The 24230-nt window shown below is 41.8% G+C and overlaps 2 protein-coding genes across 4 annotated transcripts in view; one reads left to right on the top strand and one right to left on the bottom strand.

Annotated features, from left to right (window-relative positions):
- Positions 1-6964, bottom strand: part of SQLE (squalene epoxidase) — a 29569-nt gene extending 22605 nt beyond the window's left edge. The window contains exons 1-2 of one of the 3 annotated variants that reach the window (XM_083360557.1): positions 6868-6964; positions 4735-5836 (exon numbers count right to left, since the gene is read on the bottom strand). In XM_083360557.1, the coding sequence (XP_083216683.1) occupies positions 4735-5019 (285 nt within the window). In that variant the 5' untranslated portion in view covers positions 5020-5836; positions 6868-6964. Of the gene's footprint in view, positions 1-4734; positions 5837-6600; positions 6631-6688 lie in introns of those variants that run through there. The other 2 variants (XM_083360556.1, XM_083360558.1) reach the window with 2 other exon arrangements.
- A 927-nt stretch (positions 6965-7891) lies between these two features.
- Positions 7892-16025, top strand: BBS10 (Bardet-Biedl syndrome 10; the record flags this gene model as incomplete). The annotated part of the gene is made up of 2 exons (XM_083361161.1): positions 7892-8082; positions 11936-16025. The coding sequence occupies 2 exons, from the start codon at positions 7892-7894 to the stop codon at positions 13878-13880; spliced, it is 2136 nt and encodes a 711-aa protein (XP_083217287.1). The 3' UTR covers positions 13881-16025.
- Positions 16026-24230: the final 8205 nt, after the last annotated feature.

Here is a 24230-nt window from a genome sequence, read left to right as displayed (position 1 = left end):
GTGGTTTCGGCAGCTGAGTCAGACAATTCTGAAGAGGAGGAGGAGGAGGAGGGGTTTGGAGAGCCTTTGGTGTCAGAGGAAGGTTCTGATGCACCGCAGAACTCTCAGCCAGGCCCCTCCCGTCTTGTTCCTCCTCAGACCCAGCTGTGTGAGCCTGAAAGACTGAAAGAAGACAATCCACAGCTGGCTCTGTTCAGGGACGCTAGGAGCAGGAGGCAATCCAGCAGAACTGAGCAAAGGAAAGCAATGAGGCAACTCGGGAGAAGGCAATGAGAAGCCACGCCTTCAGACTGCTGTTTAAAAGGGGAATGTGTGGGAGGTGCTGGTTGCTGAAGGCAACAGTTTGAAGAGCTTCTGATAAAGCCTTGGTCTGTATTTCTTTAAATTTCGTTTGAACTTTTTCGTTTAGCTTTTGCAAATAAATTTCGTTGGATTAGTTCCAGCCTATTGTTTATAAAAAGGGGTTGTCCCTGACATTCCAACAGGGCCGGTGGTAGGCTGGAACAGAACAAGGAATAAGCAACAGTAAGTCAAAGGAAGTAAAGGCTTAAGATAATAAAAGGACCTCCAGCTAAAACTGGTTTACATTGCCATTCACTAAGCCTCTACTTTTTATCTTGCAAACCACCTTTGCTTCCATCAAAGCCATAAGCAACATTGTACACTGCCTCCTGTTTTTTTCCCTAAACTTCACTTCTCTAACGGATCTTCGTTTTGTTCTATTGTTTATAATTTGTGTATAGCTTGCAATGACTCACTGTTTTTGCTGTCAAGCACAATTATCTGCCATTAATTTTCAAATCTGTACTTCTTATCTATCACCGACTCTATCTCAAATGGGCTATAAATCATTCAGCTTCTCAGTCAACAACATGGCATTATTTACATAGCAAAATTCATGTATCCTCATGTTCTCAACCAGGATAGTTCTAACATCATAAGGTTTTCTTAAACTTAACTGATAAATATATTAAATGCCCAAGGGACCATCATACATCCTTGTTTTTTGTTTTTTGCCTGCTCAGGATCAAACCATTTGCTAAGCATTTCCTTCATTTTCAAGCACACTTTATTTCCATCATATAAACACTTATCACACTCAGCAATCAAATTCAAGCCTCTTTGCTTTATTCCACATTTTCTAAATCAGTATTTCTTAAACATTTCACTCTCAGGACCTTCCCACTTTTAAACATTATGGAACAGTCACTGAACTTATGGTTGTAGGTCAAGGTCTACTTGTATAACTTTTTACTAAGACAGAGCAAACTAGATCACCAGGTTTAAACATACCAATGCACCATTCCCTGCTAATGGTAAGAGCACAGCACCAATCAATTTGACACATCTGGTTAATGTATCACATATGCAAGCAAAGTCATTTACTCCCAAGTATTGACACTGTTCCATCTAGCCAGTACCTTTCACCAAACACAACTTAGAAAGCGAACATTTATTTTTTTGCCCATTCACCAATTAGAACTACGTACAGTGTACTGGCACACTCAAAATACAAGTGGCTGCAACAAGGACAACCAGTGGTAGAATAGATAGATACATTGCATGTAAAAATACAACTTTTTTCATAAATTCAAAAGCAATGAAGAATGGCTTCCTGCCATACTGTATTTAGTTTTCAGCACTTCAGATAAAAAGTTATTTTGCTAGAGTGCACGAATTACAAATTTACTGACTGAATTTACTTTAAAATGTGCTTGTTACAGATGGACTTACAAGGGTGCTGAAACATGAGGAACACAGGTTTTGTTGCTCTTAATGCAGTAACTGTTACACCCATATAATGTGTGTGGAGAGAGTTTCCTCCTTTAAATTTCTGGGAGTCTACCTCTGTGAAGATCTGACCTGGAAAGTCAACACAACCCAGGTGGCCAGAAAGGCCTAACAGAGGCTTCACTTCTTCAGGGTCTTGCGGAAGAACAGGGTAGAACAACAGCCAATGACCCTCTTTTACTGGTCTACTATAGAGAGCGTCCTCTCGTATGGTATTGTGGTTTGGTATGCTGGTCTGACAGCTGCGGATAGGAAAGTATTACAGAGGGTAGTGAGCACAGCACAAGACATTGTGGGCTGTTCCCTGACACGACTGGATGACATCGCCAGGGCTCATTGCCTTGGAAGAGTGAGGAAGATTCTCAGGGATGACTCACACCCTGGACGGTATCTCTTTACTCTCCTACAATCCGGTAGGAGATATAGGAATATAGCCAGCCGTACCAACAGGCTGAAAAATAGCTTTTATCCGTGGGCTGTTAGGCTTTTAAATGGGACATAATCTTATGCAGAATTGACTTGGGAGGCCGGTGTGTGGTGTAGTGGGTTCACATAGTGTGGTGGGATGGAGGGTTTGTTGTCACTGTGTGTTGGGGGGAGAGAGCACGGGGGGGGGGAGGCTCAGCTAATCTCAATGTACACATGTTGTACTTTGACAATAAAGGTTTATTATTTATTATTATTATTATTAATAGACAAGAACAGCCAGTTGAATATTCATCATGGTTGACAGCCCTGACTAGCTATGCTCCTGTGGGCCTTTAAAGGGGTATTTTTTTTCTCCTCTGCTATCCAAGACTTCTTCACTTAGAGCTGTTGGATGTGAGGGCGATCTGGCTGCGACATCTGTCACCCCCTTGATCGCCAGGGTTGATTCGGCTGATCTGGCTGGCTAGGCGGGTGTCCTCTTCCTCCCTCACCCCTCCATGTGCGTCCCTCCCGAAGCTGCGCGCTCGGTGGAAGAGGACGACCATCCCAGATAGAAGGAGTGTACCGATTCTTCGGTCAAAGGTATACTTAAGAGCTGTTGTGAAAGTACAAGTAGTTCTCAATTTACGATCGGATGGTAACTGGTAGGCAAGTTAAGTCCTGGCTAATTATACAACTCTTGCACAATTGTTAAGCAAATCACTGCAGCTGTTAAGTGAATTGAGCATTTGTGAATCTGGTTTTCTCCCCATTAACTTTGTCAAAAGCCAGATGAGAAGGTCGCAAATAGGAATCATATGACACCGCCCCCCCCCCAGGACACTGAAACAGTCGTAAATACATGCTGGTTGCCAAGTGCCCAAACTTCGATCATGTGACCATGGGGCTGCCGCATCAGTTATATAGGTGAAATTATGAACCATCACTAAATGAGTGGTTATAGGTCAAGGACTACCTGCACATGGGACTTTCTCTTTCTCTAGCACTAACCAATTGGGCTAGCTTGCAATTCCCATCATCCATAATTAAATTTCAGTGTACACTGAAAATTAGAAGCCAAGAGACTGAGGAAAGGTTACGTTAAAGTAAATAATGTGGGAATCACATGTCTCTTCCATCCTTCAGATATGTTGGGACAACTTCTAGAGCAGGGCTTTTCAACCAGTGGTACGGGTACCACCTGTGGTACATTGGCACCTGGCAGGTGGTACGTGACCATCCTAGAAAAGTGGTAGCGGGGGAGGGGAATGAGCTGAACCGGTGGCAGCACCGCACAAGCCTGAGCGAGAGACGGCTCGGCGGAAGCGCCAGGATCAGCTGGAGCTCGGCGCTGATCCCGGTGCTTCTGCTGAGCTCAGAAAAAGCGCCGATCAGCTGAAATGTTGCAGCATCTCCAGGGTCTTGTATTCAGATGCTTGGCAACTGATTCATATTTATGATGGTCACAGTGTCCCAGGGTCATGTGAAGTGACCAAAACCTGCTGCAACCACCCAGCAGATGGGGGGGAATAAAAACCAACACACACCCCACCCCCTCTGCCAATCCTCAACAGAAATGCTCACAACAATTAAAACCTCGGACAGGAGGAAGAGTGCTGCCGGGCAAGCAGACAGGTGTCTTGCTAAGCTGTGGCTTGGGGGGCACTTTTTTCAGTGCTATTGTAACTTCGAACAGTCACTAAGCAAACTGTTGTAAGCCGAGGACTACCTGTACTTCATCACTTTTTTCCTTTTTGGGGGGGTGTCATCAAGTTTTTGACACCTTGCTAGGCGACTGGTGGTACTCGGATGCTGCCATATCCTAAAAGTGGTACAATGGGTGAAAAGGTTGAAAAGCCCTGTTCTAGAGTTCCCAGAAACATTTTTCCCCCTAGAATTGTCATCCTAGTTGATTCGGAGAAAATCACATTGGGAAAAATCTTGGCTAGATTTAGTTTCAAATACTGGCTGTGTTCACACACAGACATACATGGTTTATGTAACCATAATTTAATGAATTGATACAATGCATGATATTGAATGATAATTTAAAACACACTAAGGCAGTGGCCCCCAACCTATTGGACACCAGGGACTGGTTCCATGGAGAGGTGTTTGCGCTGAATGGAGCAGGTGTGGTTTCATGGGTTGGGGACCCTTGCACCAAGGTAAAATTCAACCAAGGGGACTTACTTGCAAGTGAATTTAAATAGGTAAGCTAGTAGCAGCTTTGGGTACATAACTGAAATTTCAAAAGAATGTACCTGTTACTCTATAACTGTAGCCCTCATCCTAGCAAGCTGAAATAATTGGCTGGAATCTGAAATGCTAATCATATAGCTGAGACACATTCTATAAATTCAACATAAAGTTTCAAGTTTATAAGTTTTATATAAGTGAATACTTCTATAGTAGTAAAATCATCTAAAATCTGTTCTTCCAATTTGAATTTTGCAATAAAATTCATGAGAAGCCTTCTCGAACACAAATTTGTAAGACTATTCTCTTTTAAACTGTTCAAATAAAACAACATACCCTTTTAGTCTTTGGCTGCAGTTTCTCCGTAGAATCAGCATGGGATTTAGTCCAGAAAAAGCCAACAAATGGCAAGGCAGCAAGAAAACTGGAAAACATTCCACAATGAGATTGCTGCTTATTCTGCGGTTGGGGTCCCCACGATCGGTACCAATAAGAGAGCATCAAGCCAAGAGAAAAAAACACCAGCGTGGAAATGAGCACCTCCTTGTTGGCATAACTTAGCAAATCTCCACATTTTTTGTAGACGTAGATAAAGGAAGCAATGCCCAGAAAAGTCCACATTTTGAGTGCTCTGCTTTTATATGTCCAAAGATGTAGAAAATTGTTTAAAGATTTTATAAAGATAAAAAAGGCATGTATAAGAAAGCTTACACAGAGTCAAAGCAATCTGGAAACTTCAAGGCGTTTGTAGGAGAGCTGTATTTCCCAAAAAACCACTTTGTGACACAAAGCTTGTCCTACTCCACTTGGGATTGCTAGCCACAATCTAACCAATATATGTAACAATGTGTGTAAGTATGTACTGTATAAAACTACAATATGCCCTTCAGGGCACAGGTTTCCAACATTTGTTTTAGCAGAGGCTATGAAGAATACTGTCAAATACAGTTTTTCATGCTTGCTTTAAGAATAAAGAAGGTTCTTCTACCATTTCAGAAATCAAAGGATAGTTTGAGCAAACACAGCTTTCAAGGATCACTAGTTTGGCTTAACAAGAACACTGTAGGCGTTTATTGCACAGCATAAATATAAGCTGGAAACTTCTCCTGCCACGTTTTCTCAAAATGCCTTCGCCTATGTCCATAAACTTCAGTAAAGTACCACACATTTGATTCAAAATTCCTTTTTGGTCAGAAAAAAACCTAATATCTAAGTGCAGATACTCTGTCAAAATAATGGATGCACCTTTATGTATAAATTTTCGGGCGCTTGATCCTTCGTTCACCAAGAGTGGCAGCTAAAATAACCTGCCTGTCCCTGTGGGTGTTTTAAGAAAGTCAAACATCCAGTCAAGCCAGCCTGAGAAAAGTGTTGCAGTCCATCATGACGGGGTTGTTGTTTTTTCTCCCTTCCTTCTTTCTAAATGCTTCACAAGATCCTGAAACAAAAACAGAGATTCGATTTAAACAAACAAACAAACAAACAAACAAACAAAAGAACAGCTGTCATTCAAACCGGGTGAGGCCAGCCCTCTAGCCCAGATGGAAAGCCTCAGTTTATATTCCATCAGTCTCCCCCCCCCTCCCGGGGCTGGTCCCATCCAGGTTCCTGACCACGAGGGCTGGGGATGATGGAAAGGTAGTCCAAAGCTGAAGGGGGGAGTGTGTGTGTGTGTGAGGGGGTGGGGGGGTGGATGAGCAAGCCCGGCATTTATAGGAATGGATAGGAAGCAAAGTGCAAGTTCGCATCCCACCAGGCTCAAGGTTGACTCAGCCTTCCATCCTTCTGAGGTAGGTAAAATGAGGACCCAGATTGTTGGGGGCAATTAAGCTGACTTTGTAATAATGCCGCTTGGGGTGTGTGTGAAAGCCCTAATAAGCAGGCATATACATAGAATGAAGGCTATTGCTAAGCACATTGATTTGTGCTTCTTAGATTGTAAGCCGCCCTGAGTCTTCGGAGAAGGGCGGGATATAAATGGGATTAAAATAAAAATAAATAAAAATTAAAAAAAAAGCCCGCACTTGACCCAGCCAGGCAGAGGCTTTAAAACAGCGTTTCCCAACCTTAGGAACTTGAAGATGCGTGGACTTCAACTCCCAGAATTCCCCAGCCAGCATAGCTGGCTGGGGAATTCTGGGAGTTGAAGTCCACGCATCTTCAAGTTCCTAAGGTTGGAAAACGCTGCTTTAAAATACCTACATCTGTAGCCGAAGACTGAGGGAGAAGATGGGATGAGGGGAGGGGGGGGGGTTCTCACACACACACACACACACACACACACACACACCCCGCCTCGTTTCCGATTCGGCCCCAAAAGCCAAACGGGACAAGCAGAAAAGGCGATTCGCGTCTTCCTTTCCGTTCGTTGCTCGAGGTTGCCCCCCTCCCCGCGTCCCCAAACGGGAGGAGAAGCTCTGGGTCCCCTTCAGGGCTCGTCTTCCTCCGGGAGGACCCGACGCCGCTTGCCTGGAAGCCGCGGGGCTCGCTCAGGCTCCCACCGCGCCGAAGGTGCGCCGGGCGGCCGAGGATGCTCGAGGAGAAGCCGGCGAGGAGCGCTCTGAGGCGACGGGAAAGGAGGGAGGGGGGGGCAGCGCGGAGGCCATATGAGAAGGGGGAGGAGTTTATGCTAATGACTCGCGTCTTTCCAAGCCCCCCCCCCCCGGCACAGCGCGCTCCTGGCGGCTCAGCCCCAGCTGGCCAATCGGTGGCGCTAGGCCGAGATGGCCTTATGAAGCTCGGGCCAATCGGAAGGGGAGAGAGGCGGGGTTAACCGTTCCACAGGCGCCTAGTGCGATGTGACGTCGAGCGCGCGAGCGGGGAATTTGCTCGTCGTCATAGGAACGGAGCGTCGCGGTCGGCATCCCCTCTCGTGAGGAGAATGAAGTCCCTCGAAGAGCTTTTTGACCTTCAGGGGAGGAGCGGGGTGTGTGTGAGAATACGCTCCTCTGAGAACCGGCTGAGGATATTTCGGGATTTCTTAAAAAGATGTCTTCCCACAATATCATTGTAGAGCAGGGGTCTTCAAACTTGGCCCTTTTATGACTTGTGGACTTCAACTCCCAGAATTCCTCAGCCAGCAAAGCTGGCTGAGGAATTCTGGGAGTTGAAGTCCACAAGTCATAAAAGGGCCAAGTTTGAAGACCCCTGCTGTAGAGGAACTGAGGGGGGTGGAGAGAAAAGAGAACCAGTGTTCTGAAGGATAGATGTGTACTGAAGCCATTCTCGAAAACTAGGCTCCTGTGAATATGTAAAGGAAAACCTTCCCCCCCCCGCAACGTTATTCCAGAGAAAGGGGAAGAGGACCGTCGCTGGCTTCACGCACGAGGAGAGTCGCTCAGGCGAATTAAACGGGGGGGGGGGAGAGTTTTAAGTTCCACCAATCAACTCCGCCGAACGGTTCCATGTCCCGCCAATCGCGAGCGCGGACGGTGGTGACGCCACTATCGGCCGTTCTCTGTTTCTAGGCCAGCTCCGGCCGTGCGTGGTTTCCATGGCGACCGCGGTGCGCTTGGAGCTGGGCCGCTTGGTTCAGGAGGCCGCGGCCCTTGCGGCGGTGGTCCGCGGGTCTCTCGGCCCCCACGGAGGACAGGTGCTGCTCACCCGCCCCACGGGAGAGGTCCTGCTTTCCCGAGACGGACGGCGTGTGCTGGAGGCCCTGAATGTGGACTCGCCAACGGCCAGGTAGCCGCTTTCGGGTCGAACTTGTGGCCTAGGTCGCTTTGCGGCCTGCGGGGGAGCGGAAAGGCTGGCCCGGGGCTTGGCTGATCGTATAAGGCAGGGGTCTTCAAACTTGGCCCTTTTATGACTTGTGGACTTCAACTCCCAGAATTCCTCAGCCAGACTGGCTGAGGAATTCTGGGAGTTGAAGTCCACAAGTCATAAAAGGGCCAAGTTTGAAGACCCCTGATATAAGGCAAGGGTCTTCAAACTCGGCCCTTTTATGACACATGGACTTCAACTCCCAGAATTCCTCAGCCAGCATGCCTGGCTGAGGAATTCTGGGAGTTGAAGTCCACGAGTCATAAAAGGGTCAAGTTTGAAGACCCCTGGTATAAGGGCAACAAGAGACAGCGAGGCTTTTTATTTTATTTTTTATTTATTTTAATTCCATTTTATATCCCGCCCTTCTCTGAAGACTCAGGGCAGCTTACAAGCTTAGCAGTAATTTTATTATTATTATTATTATTATTATTATTATTATTATTATTATTATTATTATTATTATTATTATTATTATTGATTTTCCTGTTCCATTGATAGATCGTCCAATCCTGAAGCTAACGGTCTCATCCGAAAATAGAATACAATGTTGTAACACCCACAGGGAACATAAAACCCCAAACGTGCATAAAAATATCAAAATCAACAAGTACGAAACCGGGATCAAAGCCATTTAGTACAAAAGCCATGCAGTGGTGAACCTCACCTTCAGGCATAGGATGTCAACCTCCAGAAAGGCTTCGTAGGATTTCCCAAAGCTCAGGAGGGTTAGGAAAGATCTGATTTTGAGAGGTGTTTGAAAATTAGTACTGTAGCTTGGGTTGGTAGTTAGATCTCTTGAGCTTGGTGAAGGTGTTTAGGCTGTTGATTTTGATCTCTGAGCCTGGCCAACGTTTGCAGCCTAATCGCCAAGCTCGGAGATCAACCAAGATCTGATTTTTTTCAGGAAGGGAGTTGGAAAGTGTGGGGAAAAAAATATAGAAAAAGGTTCCATCAAAGGGCAGTTGAGTAAGGATGGGGCCTGGAGAGAGTTGATCCAGAGAATACCCATGGTGGGTTAAATGATCAGGCCAGAGCTACCTAGGACCATCGGAGTGGTCCTGGAAGCCATGATTCAACCAGTGGAAGATGCCAGGTATCTCCCTTCACTGCTTGGGCTGCTGCATTCTGCACTACTACCTCCAAATGTTCTTCATGGGCACCTCTATATAGAGCGCACTATTGTTATCCAATTGGGAAATGATTAGCGTGTGAGAGTTTGTGAGCAAGGCTTTCCGATCCAAAAATGGCCAGCATCGGCATACTACATGCAACTGAAAAAGCCCTCCTTGCAAGACTTGCCATCTCAGCAAACAATAGCTGAATTTGGGAGGAGATAGTCCCTCCTTTGAGTGTAACTGCACCTTCAAGGAGGAGAAGAGCAACTGTAAGACAGTGTCCCCAATTCTGAACCATCAGAGATTGTACAGAAGGATACTAAGCCCGGTGGCATTGAAAGTGGAGCAGGAAAATTGCTCTTCCCTCATCCTGCTTTGAAATGTGTAGCACCTGAAGGTCATGTAGGTGCCAAGCCCTTGTTTCCCCTACACTTCGTATCACAAATCATGATTTATAAATGATTATAGTTAAGCCAAAACCAGATAAATAATTTTTTGCAGTATTGTTATTTTAGTTTCAGCTGAGTTCTGGACCATGAGCCAACCATATTTTATCCTCTCCTGTGATGCAAACCTGGGATTAGATTAAATCTCATGCCATGCAAATGAAATGTTTGCCTATTGATTGAATCTGCTTCTTTGATCATTTTCAGTCACACAGGGATCATTTTTATTATACAACCCAAGCATATATTAAAGTACACTATATTTATATTCCTTATGAAACTTATTTTTATGTGATTGAACCTGGTTAATGAAGCAGATTCAAATAAGATTATGCCATGCAAACCTAGAAATTTGGGCTGAGTAAACTGATTAAGTGAATCACGATCAATATGCTGTGTGAGCTAGGAGTTCACATTTAGTGTCTTGTTTGAGCATCATTCATTCATTTTTACACTGGTCCTGTGCTGCTCCAATCATAAAATATATACAAAGCCATAAACTTATACAATCACAGTAGTAAAATAGGATTAATAAATGTACCTAGTAATATATTTATTTCTTTTATTAATTTATATTCCATATTTGTTAACGCCAGTGCTTTTTTTTTTGTAAAAGAAAAAGGTGCCAGAACTCACACATGTCATACAACCCGCCTTGCTTACCCTACAAGGTTCCATCCAAAAAAGGTGCCGGAACTCCGTTCTGAGCGTTCTATGAGAAAAAAAGCCCTGGTTAACGCTTTCCACTGATGAGAAAAGAATATTTTCAACAAATCCTTTCTGTTTTTATATTAATAGAAGAGAATATATGTAGTTCAAAGCTGAATCACCAGCAGTCATGATGTTATCTAGTTGGGCAATAAAAGTCTGCGAATAATCAACAAGTTCTGAGCATCAAGGACTTGACAATTCTTTATTAAATTTTAATATTTACCCCTCCTGTGGAGATACTTAGATCTAACATACATTATTCTGCCTCCAAAGACAAGGAAAGATGGAAATTGATACTATATGGTAAAAGGCACTAACATGCTTTCACACAAACTAATCTTTCCTGCTCAAAAGCAGGAATGGACAAGGTTGTCACACAAGACCCAGCTCCAAAGATTGAGCTGACAGAAAAGTCATTTCACCATCTCTACTTACAAGGCAGAACTTGACCTTGTCTCATGGAGGAAGCTTAATATGAGCTGTAACTACTACCTATAATTTCAGGCTTGCGTAAGGCAAAAATTATAAAAACTTGCTATTTTTTTCTTAATCATTTTTTAACTAAAGCAAAATACTCCAAATGTATGTGTGTATGAATTTATTTATTTATTAAATTTATATGCTTTCTCACTGTCAAGCAACTGGGCTAATATAGAAAGTATTTTCTTAACACAATGTCATACTACCAGTATATAGTATTATTTATTTATTTTCTTAATATAAATTATATAGCACACTTAATTCCATAGGGCTTTGGGTAATATGCAAATATTAATAACAGAAATTAATGTATTATAGTAGATAAGATAATCTTTATTGTCATTTTTTTTACTGTGGGCACAATGGCGCACATCAAAAATGAAATTTAATTAAAAAAAACAACTAATTTACCACATTAGCATTTTTGAAGCTGTTCAAAGACTTGGAAATGCCTGCAACTGGAACATGAGTTAAAGCTGGACAAAATCCCTCTTGTGCATTATATGTTAGATTGAGGACTTCACAGTATTGGGACTGATGCTATCATTTCTTCCTACCAGAACAGAGGTAAAACCCTTTGGGCTGCGTATGTTGCTTAACTAAAGCAATGAAGGAAATCATGCTTTCCAAGGAATGCTAATAAGTATTTCCAAATATTTGATTCCCTGCTTTCCCAATCCCTCCCTGCTATCTTGAATGAAATCTCATATTTAAATTCTCATTTAATTATTCAACAATTCCCCAAGATCTGTTTTTCTGCTTAGTCTCTTGCTAGTTCCAAACAAATCAATCTTTTCAAAGACAGATATGCTTAGAAGAGATTAATTTCAGCTTGTGCATGAGATCATAGCATGAAGATTCATATGTAAACAAGATAATTGTGTTTAACAATCGTTTATAGATATATGTGGGTCTTGTCGAAAACTCTCTTGGGGTTGAAATTGGAGAATTTTAGATATTTCAGATGTTTGAAATAAAGTTTTGTAAGTTAACAACTGGTTTCTTCTTTGGTTTCAACAGAATTATGATAGCATGTATTTCTACACACTGCAATTTATTTGGAGATGGCGCTAAAACATTTATCATTCTGCTCTCTGATTTACTACAACAATTTGAAAAACTTAATAAAAGAGAACAAGGAAAATACTGCAATTTGAAACACATTTCCCAGTTTCTTGCAAAGATTCAAACAAACATCCTGGACCATATAATGACATGGGACCTTAAGAAACATTTTTGGTCAATCTTTTCTGCTTCTGATTCAGATGTAAGACGGAGTATGGAGTTAATGTTAGAACCTTATTTTTGTGGGAAAGTAGGAACTAATAGACAAAAGTTCCTAACTCCTTTGGCATGTGATTTCTACTTCAAAGTTACAGCTGGTAAAAAGCAGAATGAGGCATTATACTTGGTGAATGAACGTTTTGCAGAACTGCATACCACTGTGGCAGGCCTTCCTTTTTCGGATTCCAGGATCCTAGATGGCTTACTACTTCACAGAGAATTTGCAGTATACTGTCCTGCAGATGGTGATAAAAGAATTGTAATAATAACAGAACCTATTCATTCCTCTGTATCTGAGTTGGGTATAGAAGTTGTCATAACAGCAGAAGGTCAATTCAAGGCATCAGAAACCTGGATTACAAAAAGAACCGAAACTCTTCTACAGCACTTGCAAGACAATGACATCAAAGTAATACTATCAGGTGTAAAACAGCATGCTATTGTTTATCACTATGCAAAAAATAATGGCATATCTATTGTAGATTGCTTGTTAATAGAGGAAATCTCTCTTATTTGCAAGATTACTGGAATTTCACCTTTCAAACCATCTTTGGATGATATTAACAGTGAAATCACTCAAACAGCTGTAGCAAAATTTTGCCAGCCTTTCCATTTTGGGACCAAAAGGTTTGTTCACATTGGCTTTGCCAAAACCTCTGCCATCCAGCTTCATTGTGTGATTCTCTGTGGACCAGTACATGGAGTTACGGAGCAACACGCTTCTGCTTTTTGTGAAGCATTCAAAATGCTACAACAAATGTTTACAGCAGTTCATCTGTCTCAGAACTGTGACTCGGAATTGGAAAATCACTGTCTTTTGAATAGTCTAAATAAAACTCAGCAACATTTATCTCCCCATCAGCTGTCATTTCAGGAACGCAATGATTGGAGAAAACCTCAAACCAACACCAAGCACCTTACACCTTGTGGGCTTAAAATGGAGGAACACTCTGCATCTTTTTCTGTGGCAGATGAAAAGTTACTCCATTCATCCAGTTACAATTCTTCAACCATAGTCGTGCCTTCTGTTGATTTGATGCCTGGTATTAAGAGCTCATTATTCCAGAAAAAGGATGATGAGTTAATTGGCTGTCAAACGACTTCTTTAAAACCGACATTTCAAAAAGAAAGGTTGCAAATGACTGAGACCGAACGTCTCGAAGATAATCAGCCTGCTTATAATACAGTTGATAAAAATGTACAGCTGCAAGCTGGCACAGTCAATCGTGCCAGGCTTCTTAAATATGATGAGAAGGATAAAAGGGGTAATCAGAGTTATTCTGACTCTTACATAGAATCGGGAACAGTTTTGCCAGTAGGAGGGCTCTTTGAAATTCTGTTACATTACTATCTATCTAACTACGCAAAACAATGCCAGTCATCAAATACATCCATCATTTGTTCCATAATTGCTGATGTATTGCTAAGTATTCCAAAAACACTCTGCATGACTCAAAAAAGGAATGCCTTTCCTCGGCTCTGTCTTCAAGTTACCAATGCCCTCAAAAGTAATCAGCAGCTTCTGCCAGATCAAAAGCTTCTAGAATCAGTGTCTTGCAAGTACCACTTAGTAGCTTCTGTGCTTCAGTGTGCCGCGCAGTTGCTTAGTGTTGACCTAATCATTAGCATTAAAAGGCTACCACGGAAGGCTGAAGAGAGCGACTCCGAAGTTGATGGGTAAAAGCAGACTCCTCATATACTGGAGGGAATCTCATTCATCTTGTCCGATGACTTTTCTTCTTTTCTCCCTTAATTCTTTGCAAAAGGACCCCAAAGGAGAGGAAAGAGAAATACTATAACCGTATTATTCTTCCTTATTCAGATTTCTGATTACCAATAAGGACTTCAAAATGTTTGGCTTTTGCAAGAATTATACCCACATTTCTTTACATTGCCTCAAATTTCATGCAGTATAGATCAAAATCAAATCTGAACTGAGGGACATTAGATACTCACACTAGTATCAGTGACAGACAAAAGATGTCCTTACCTTTACATGCTGAGAGAATGCATTGGGGGGAAAAATTAAGAGGCAGTAATTATTATATTTTCCCTGAAGAATCAATGTGAACCCATTTCCAGAAGTGGTTCCTTATAAAGTCAACCTTTATTCTTAGTGGGTGGGTGTCAAGCATATCAGCTCTGCATTTGTTCAGTTTATATAAGTGTTAAATCTGTGTCATAACTTTCTTCTAGATGCTTGAGGTAGTGTCCATATCACACTAATTTTTTTCAAACAAGAAATTCCATGAGATAGGTTTGACTGAGAGAATGTGACTGGCCGCAAGTCACTCAATGATTAGCCACAGCTAATTAAGCTTTATTTAATTACAAGCTCTTCTAAGTTCCTGGTTAAATATATTAGATTGTTTCTTGGCTGTAGAGAAATCAAAGTTCCCCATTTCCACAGCACCGGAACTCCCAAGTTATTCAAAATCTGTTTTGACTGGGAAAGCCATTCAGTGTCGGAAGTACAGGAATGACGCTGCTGGGAAAATGTTGATTAGTCTGAATGCAATAACCCTAAGCAAGATTTCTGTGGTTATTTGACCTTGAGGAAGCTTAAAACAGGGAAAGCTAGATTTTCATAATTTTCTGAAAATTTAGTATTGTGAAATGTTACTTAATAAGGAACCACTTCTAGAAATATTTGTCCTTCAGGGAAAATATGATCATTATTTTTCCCCCCAAATGTATTCTCAGTGTGTAAAGGTAGGGACATCTTTTACCCGCCATTGACTCTCATCTGATTGGGTTGGTGTTGTGTTTTTCTTCATTAGTAGGAGATCTACATCATGAAAAATTTATGAAATGCCAGCAAATAATTAGGAAAACGAGACTGCATCTAATACAGAATTAAGGAGAAAGTGCTGGCAGTATTGGATTAATCACAGTATTTATTTATTTATTTATTTATTTATTTAGTTTTCTATACCGCCCTATTCCCGAAGGACTCAGGGCGGTTTACAGGACAATATTTAAAAGACAATATAAAATTAAAATAAAAAATAGAATTAAAAAGAATTAAATTAATTAATAGCCCAACAATAAAACAATGTTAAAAACTTGAAACTAAAAACCCCCTCAGTCCAGGCCAGATAGATCGAAAAGCCAGGTTTTCAGGTCCCGGCAAAATGAGCATAGGTCGGGGGATCATTCCAAAGGGCAGGCGCACCCACAGAGAATGCCCTCCCTCTGGGGATCACCCGCCGGCATTCCCTGACCGGCGGCACCCTAAGGAGGCCCTATGGGAGCGCATAGGACGATGGGAAGTTGATGCTGGCAGCAGGTGCTCCCTAAGATAATCCGGGCCCATGCCATTTAGGGCTTTATAGGTCATCACCAGCACCTTGAATCTCACCCTGAGGGCAACTGGAAGCCAATGCAGCTCGCGGAGAAGAGGTGTTACACGGGAGTATCGGAGACTCCCATCACAACTCGCACGACCGCATTCTGCACCAGCTGAAGCCTCCGAGTGGTCTTCAAGGGCAGCCCCATGTAGAGAGCGTTGCAGTAGTCTAACCGGGAGGTCACAAGCGCATGAGTGACTGTGCGTAGAGCATCTCGGTCCAGATAGGGCCGCAACTGGCGCACCAGGCGAACCTGGGCAAAAGGCCCCCTGTAAACGTGTTCATCGAGCATGTTAAAACATGAGTAACAGAATCATGATTCACCTGGTTGTATGGGTTTAGGTACATACTTAGATATAAACTGATTCACCATCTAAAGATAGATGAAATTCTCACCTGGACATTTGTATATAATTATGAAATATTTGATATCTTCTGAATTTAAATATGTTTGAAATAATAAAAGGTTGCTTGTTTTCTACTGTTTACTGGTAAATTATTTTATTCTTACTTAGGTATTACATACCAGTAAATGCCTTTTTCCATGAAGGGCAAATGAAATTGTAAACACTGGGTTAGCATTTCAGCTAGTTGTCTGAAACAGAAAACTGGATGCGAGAATGTTTTACCTATTTATACTGGAGTCCTGACTGCAAAATATATATAAACCTATGGAGTGCAGCTGCTTTTACAGATTAAATCATCCTAGCTTTTCTAATTGGGACATCATTCAGTTTGGTTTTCTGGTTGCACAGAACATTTTTAAATGAGAAATCTGCATTCTTTGCAAACATTTTGGTTCTGCTTATTGGATGGATACTGATGCCCCCTATTGGATACAAGTTGACATATCACGATTTACAGGGTTTATTTATTTATTTATTTTTAATCTTATCTATTATTTTTATAAATAATTCAAGGCAGTGAATATATATAATACTCTTTCCTCCTATTATCCCCAATTTTAAGCACTTTGTTTAGAAAATTTGCTTAAAAGTAATAACCACCAGGGCAGGGAGCATGCTATTTACATACATTTGTAAAATTCTAAAGAGAAGTTCAGGTAGGCTTCAGGTGACCACATAGACAAATTGGCCTGTTTCCCATAGTAACATATAGTTTGTCCAAAAAAAATGTTACTTTTTAAAATTCTGTCTATCCACATTGAATATTTTCTTTCCCTTTTCCCCCTCAATTGTGTCAAGTATAAATCCAATCACTGAGGCTGTCATAAAGGAGGACTTGACTGACTGCAATAACTTTTAGTGGGGTAGTTTAGGAAGTATTTAAACTAAACATTTAAGAGAATGCAAGGGGAGGCTGAGTGAGAACCAAATAGATTCTAGCACAAATGAATTTTAATCTTCGCATTTATTATGGTTAACCCTAGAGATTAAAGTATCTGAAAATCCAGGGTGCAGGTTAAGGATGGATTATGGTGCCAGTCTTTACTGATGGGGAATTTTTGAGGTATCCTAGATACAGTTTCTTCCAAGTGTTCTCATATATACACATGATACTCCAAAAAATTAAAGTTAGTAGTTTTTGGCCTGCAAAGCATGAGAATGAGGACGCAAGGTGTTTGGCAGATAAAATAATTTGCATTAATACTGCAGTATCAGTTTCCATGATTTTAACACTTTTAGGCTCCTTATCCAAATCCTGCCTGAATTTCCCAAGGAGCTAATAAACAGAAATTAAATTCAAATTGCTCCTATTCAAAAGAGCTTTGGGAGAACTATTAGTTCTTATTGTTAGAAAACAGCAAGATATACCAACTGGCAAACCTGCCCAGCTTAGAAAGACCATCTATTAGACCAGCTCATCACAGAAAAACTAGCTGAACGTAGAAGAGACCTCAGAGGAGCAATGGCTGGAGGCAACCGGGGGCAATTAGAAAGACCGGCTGAGAGCAGGAAGGCAGTCAAAAAAGCAAGGCAGAGAGGATAGAGACAAATAAGGAGCAAATTAAGAAAAGGCAAGATAGGGATGAATTTTTAGGCAGAGAACAGAAAGCAAATCCCTTGTTGAGAAAGCAGCCCTTCCCTTCGTTAAATAGCCCTATCCTAACATTAACTTTTAACTTCAGTATAAACTGCAATTTTTTTCCTATTAAAACCAAAGTGCATATTGCCATATACTTTTATCTATGCCTAAATAACAAGGCAAAAAAAAAAACACAAGCTCAAACAGGCAGAAAAAAAGGATAGAAAAAAATAGGCACAATTACCTAGAACAGAGAAGGAAGAAACAAGGCTAACAGCAAAGCACATCCGCCAACCAAAAAGAGGGATTTTCAAACCACAAACTCGTGGAACAGGTGACTGATACTACTGTGCTATGCAATACACGTTCCATGTATGTGCTTATGCCCAAAGAACACCCAAACTATGCATGCATCAGATGTAAACTATGTAAACTACTGGAGGAAAAAGTAAGGGACTTAGAGGCAACTCTAGCCAAACCCCAATGTACAAATGAAAGCTCTACCCAAACCGAACCAATTAATGAACAAATAACCCCCAGAGGATTTGACCCTACTGATAAACACTTGGAGGAAGACAAATGGAGGTATTTCACACATAGAAGGAAACACAATACTCAAAGAAAGAAGCAGCATACAACTAACAAACCCCTTCTGCCCAATCCAACCCAACCAGAAACAGCCCCACTAAAACTGAGCAATCAATAATAATAATAATAAGAAGAAGAAGAAGTTGGAAGGGACCTTGGAGGTCATCTAGTCCAGTGTTTTTCAACCACTGTTCCGCGGCACACTAGTGTGCCGCGAGATGTTGCCTGGTGTGCCGTGGGAAAAATTCAAAAGATTTTTTTAAAAAATGTCCGCCCGAAGAAGCCGGGGCCACATGAGGCTGGGGCTCCGGACAGCCCACACCGTAGTGCTTCGGAGGCGGCGAAGCCGGCAGTTGCAGTTGCAGCTGCTTCATTGTCGTCCTCCCCGGTGCTTCCCTCGCCACCGCCTTCGCCGCCGCCTCCTTCTTAGCTCGCCGGGCAGAGCGCATCCTCCATCCGCCTGCCCCGCTCCGCCTGCCCTGCACGTTGGAGGGGAAAAGTTCGCCGGAGGTTCACGAGCTTTCTCTTCTACCCATTGCCGGCTTGCCCAGCGTTGGGGTGAGCCTAGGACCTGGGGAAAGGAAGCACCCCATTCCCCGCCGCCGCCGTTGCCTCCCCGAGCGGGCTTTTCAGTTCGGTCTCTCCGCTGCCCAGGCGGCTTTCAGCTCCCTCTCGCCTCGCAGCGCCGCGCTCCAGTCAGTTTTGCAGGCTCAAGTTACAAGTCCCGCGGACGGCGGGGCCGGGTGCCCGCAACTCGCTGGAAGCAAAAAAAAAAAGTTGTTTGCGTCTCTCGCCTTGCAGCCACCTTCCTCTCTGCCCAACTCTCTCTCGAGCTCCCGGGGAGAAAAGGGGAGGGGGCGCCGTTGCTCACTACCACAACACCCCCTGGAGGACGGCCGCAACGGATTGGGCGAGGCGGTGGGATCGTTCGAGGCTTCTCCGAACTCTGCTCGAATCCTTCCCTGGTGGCGGAAGACGTCATCGACCTCCTTTCCCATTCAGCGCTGAAGAAAAGGGCGGGAGAAAGGGGTGGGGGGGAAAGGGGGAGATGGTCTCTGTTTCCCCAGGCCGACTTTTTTCTGGCCGAGAAAGGCGGATGGGCTTCGGGATGACATGAACGCCCGCAAGCGCTAATAAAGCTTTAGGCCACCATAATAATGATAAATGATTACATTAGTTTTTTTTGTTTTTTTTTAAATGATTAGCTAGCAAACTAGGGCTTCCTTGTTCTCAGGGCTGTTTGGGAAGATACAGTATTTCTGTTTATAACGAAAAGGAACCTCTCTTAACTTCCCTCTGCTTGGCCTTCAAGCAGGGGTAGGCAACCTTGGCTCTTTTATGACTCATGGACTTCAACTCCCAGAAGTGCTCGAAAATTACTGGTGAGAAGAATTAATTTCTTTTATGGTTTCAGGAACCATTAACGGTAAAATTTTCAGGAACCATTAACGGTTAATTTTTTTAACATTTTCTAATGGTGGAGTGCCTCGTGATTTTTTTCATGAAACAAGTGTGCCTTTGCCCAAAAAAGGTTGAAAAACACTGATCTAGTCCAACCCCCTGCTCAGGCAGGAAACCCTATACCATTTCAGGCAAATGGCTGTCCAGTCTCTTCTTAAAAACCTCCAGTGTCTCCCCTTAGATGGAAACACGCAGATCCACAACCTCCCGAAAGAAAACATGCAGACGCCTAGCAAAGAAACAACCTCAAATATCCCTAAAAAAGTCACTTCAAATATCCCTTAAAAAGTCACATCAACAAACAAACCAGAGATAAACAGAAAAGTACCCCAGACTGCAGCCCCCCAAAAAGGAAGGTGAGTGTTGGTAGTAGGAGATTCTATCCTCAAAAGAACAGAATCATCCATCTGCAGACCGGACATACATACAATCCAGAGTGGTATGTTGTCTCCCTGGAGCAAAAAAAAGATTTGGCTGAGAACCTAAACAAAATAATTAGGCCTACTGATTACTACCCTTTCCACATTGGGATGAATGACACAACAAAAAACCTGAGTACAATAGTGAGAGATTACAAACAACTAGGCAATAAAGTTAAGAAACTAGAAGCACAAGTAGTGTTCTCATCCGTACTCCCAACGAAAGGCCAATACCCACTGAGGGGAAAAAAGTATTCTAGAAATAAACCATTGGCTAAAGGGTTGGTGTTGCCAAGAAAACTTTGGCTTCCTGGATCATGGACTGCATTTCCTATGTGAAAGACTCTTGTCAAGGGATGGGCTGCACGTCACGAAAATAGGAGAAAATGTACTCAGAAAAAGACTGGCCCAATTTATCAGGAAGGCTTTAAACTAAAATTGGGGGGGGGGGGTGTGACCAATCTTTAGAATCTCTCGAACCCAAAACCAATCATAAATCCCAAGAAAACAAACAACGAGGTAGGCAGAGACGAGAAAAAAAACAACCAAACAACAATCAGGAGATGCAGGAAACATCCACGAACAGGTATAAAAGTCTTAAATGCTTATATACAAATGCTCAAAGCTTGGGGAACAAACAGGGCAAACTAGAAGCAATAGTACACGAGGGAGGGTATGACATAGTTGGCATTACAGAAACCTGGTGGGACGAAACCCATGAATGGAATGGACTGATGGATAGATACAAATTGTTCAAAAGAATCAGGTCTATAAAAAGAGGAGGAGTTGTTGCACTATATGTAAGAGAACACTACATATCTACAGAAATGCATGTGATCCAAGATAAAGTCTGTCCAGAATGTATATAAAATATAAATTTTATATTTAAAAGAGAATATAAAAGAGAAAAAAATGACATTACTATAGGTGTATATTACAGACCACCCAACCAATCAGAAGCAATACATGAACTCTTTGCCAACCAGTTAACAAATGTATGTAGGAAGCATACCATAGCAGTAATGGGAGACTTCAACTATTCAGATATCAACTGGGAGACAAACTCTGCAGCGAGCGAGAGATCAAATAGATTCCTGACCAACCTAGCCGAAAACTTTGTCACCCAAAAGGTGGAAGAGGGAACTAGACGTAAAGCCATACTGGACTTAATTCTAACTAATAGAGAAGAAGTGATAGAGGGAGTTGAAGTTGCCAGAACCTTGGGCGAAAGTGACCACGTCATACTGGAATTTAATATAACACAAACACTAGCAACAGAAAACAATTCAACCAGTGGGATATAAATGGAATTAAAAAAAAACCTAGGAAAGATCCCATGGATGAAAATCCTAAAGGGGAAAACAACTCAAGAAGCATGGGAAACTCTGAAAACTATGATCATAAAAGCCCAGACTAAAACAACACCACTGAAAAAGAAAAACAAGATATTGAAGAAGAAACCAGCATGGTTGCATAAAGATCTCTCTGACAAACTGGAAAACAAAAAGGACAAATACAAAAAAAGAAGAAGCAATGGATGGAAACTAATCAAAGAAAGAAGCAACCTAGAACTAAGGAATTAGAACAATTAAACTATGGAATGACTTGCCTCCAGTGGCTGCTGCAATACTGGAAGTTTTTAAGAAGAGATTGGATCACCATTTATCTGAAATGGTATAGGGTTTCCTGCCTGAGCAGAGGTTGAACTAGATTAGAAGACCTGCAAGGTCTGTTATTTTGTTAGAATCTGCAGTAATTCAATGTCATTAGAACACACTAAACTGAATCCTGCTGTGATATAAGTAATACTTCCTCAGCAGATTTCAGAATCTTCAGTTAACACCCTATACTGATGCTTACATAGTCAATAGGCATACAAATTGCCAACTGAGACTGGCTATAATCATTGTATCTTACTTCACATTAAACAGCTACTTCCCATCTGACATTTTCAGGGCCCGTTCAACATGTTGCTTCTCTTTATTATGAGCAGCGTGAAACCTAGCTTGCGAAAGAACACTGTCTTTAAATAAGTCTAGTAGTCCCTGTGTTGGTAATAGTCACATAATGCTAAGCCAGAAATTATAATTTATATTGGTTATACAGTTACATGAGCCTAGTCCATGCATAAAACCAAGCCATCACGAATGCAGTAAGTCAAATCATCATGGTATATGATAAAGAAATATGAACTGAGCCTTTTTCTTCACCATTGGAAATTCTTTCTAAGGTGTTCTAAAGCTGACAATCCATATCTGAAATATCATTTTGAGGTAACCCTGCCTAACCCCAAATTTGCTGACTTTCCAGCACCAGGCAAACTTAGTTGATTGATTTAGTGATGAGGTCATTCTAGTCTGCCCATTATCTTATTTTAATCTGGTAGTTGATCTGCCTCTTTTGCTGTTTTTGGTCCTGCTTATTCAATTCTGTAATCGATTGACTGCATTTATTTTTCATTTTAATCTCTAATTATATCTGCTACTCTGCAGTCTTTGCTGAAAAGCGGCATATTTAATGAATAGGTCAATATAAATTCATTACTTGGACCTTTGCTACGTTCTTTGGAAATCCTTTTTATAAATGTAATAAAATATTTTTTGGAGGGCTATTTTTAGATCACTAATATTGCAAGCCTTATTGGAAAGTGCCAATTTCTGTAGCCCTCAGTATAATTAAACGAAACTGATGTCTGCCGAGAAAAGGCAGATTGTCAGGCCCATCAAAAGAGCAAAATGGGAATCTGTAATCTCTGTTTTCTAAACTGCTGATCAATCCCCCTGATGATTCAGCACCTGGCTTATTACTTCAGTCAAATATGCTGTACCAATAGCAGAAGTGAGTTTTCTTACCTTCCATTACAGATTAGGGCTGCATAAGTTTGACTTTTGTAATTTGGCCGTTGCAGTATCCCTTTGGGCATGTAATCAGAATTTGGGTGCTTGACAACTGGCGTTGTCAACTTTTAACACTTGCTCTTTCCCAGGGCCATATGATCACCATTTATAACTTTCCCAGCCAGCTTCCAACAAGCAGTCAAGGGGAGAAGCCACATTTGTTTCACTTAACAGTGGCAATGATTCACTTTATAACTGGGGCATAAAAGGTCATCAAGGGGGGCAAAACTCAAGTAACAGCTGCCTTGCTTAGCAACAAAAAAAAATGGGCTGAGTTGTGGACGTATGTCGAGAGCTACCTGTGTGTTGAATGCCTGTATAGCAGTGAAACTTAAAATATATTAAAGTGACATGGTGGGCTTGTGGATAGATAAGGCACAGAATGTCTGCTAGAGGTAGAATGACCACTCACTCAGTCCTTATTTTCAAACTTGACAACTTTTAAGATGCGTTACTGACAGAGGAGAAATAAGCTCAGAGTTAAAATGAGGGGTCCTTGGTGCTCTCTGAGCTTTGCTGTTTTCTTGCAGACATTTCATTACCGGACTAGGTAACGAAAATGCATTGATGATGTTTTATCTCGTTCGGTAATGAGACATCTCAAAGAAAACAAGCAAGCTCAGAGAACACCAAGGACCCCTCATTTAAGATGTGGGGATTTTAACTCTGAGGATTCCCTGGAATTCCACACGTCTTAAAGTTGTCAAATTTGAAAAAATACTTAAGGCACCCATGTCCACAGAATCTGAAGATTTTGTCAGGTGAAACAGGTGCTGTAATGCAAACTGTACACCTTACATACGTATGATGTCACAACCAGACAGACCCAAAAAGTGAAGTTTCATTGTGATGTCATTAATTACCACCTCTACCTCACCCATGGCTGAATGGGAATTCAGGCATATCACCGAGAGGCTGCAATTACACGGGTCTAAATGCCTTGTGCTATTTTGCATGTCAGTCTAGCCTTTTTTTATCTCTCCTCCCATGTCTAGCTTTGATTGCTCTGTTTATGTTGTTAATGATCTGCATTCTTTTTTTTCATGCCTTAAACCTAATAATAAAATAAGTGGAATTTCAGATATATATCTCATGGGATCAGAACAGCATCTGTTGCCCTCAATGCATTGTATGCCACTGCTGCTAGCCTGTGATTTCCGATGTCCCTCAATTATCAGTTGTGTATTATTATTATTCATCAGACAAGCCACAGGTTCTCCAATCTTAACACAACGGTTGCAAAATGAAAGGGCTGCTGGTTGAATCTGGAGAAAAGTTACATTATATTGTGTCCAAACAACTTCAACTCATCAGATTTAAGCTGTCTTTC

Source organism: Vipera ursinii (assembly GCF_947247035.1).
Source record: "Vipera ursinii genome assembly, chromosome: 3".
NCBI classification, from domain to species: Eukaryota; Metazoa; Chordata; class Lepidosauria; order Squamata; family Viperidae; genus Vipera; species Vipera ursinii.
Note: the sequence above shows the minus strand (reverse complement) of the source record. Positions and strands in the feature narration are given on the sequence as shown.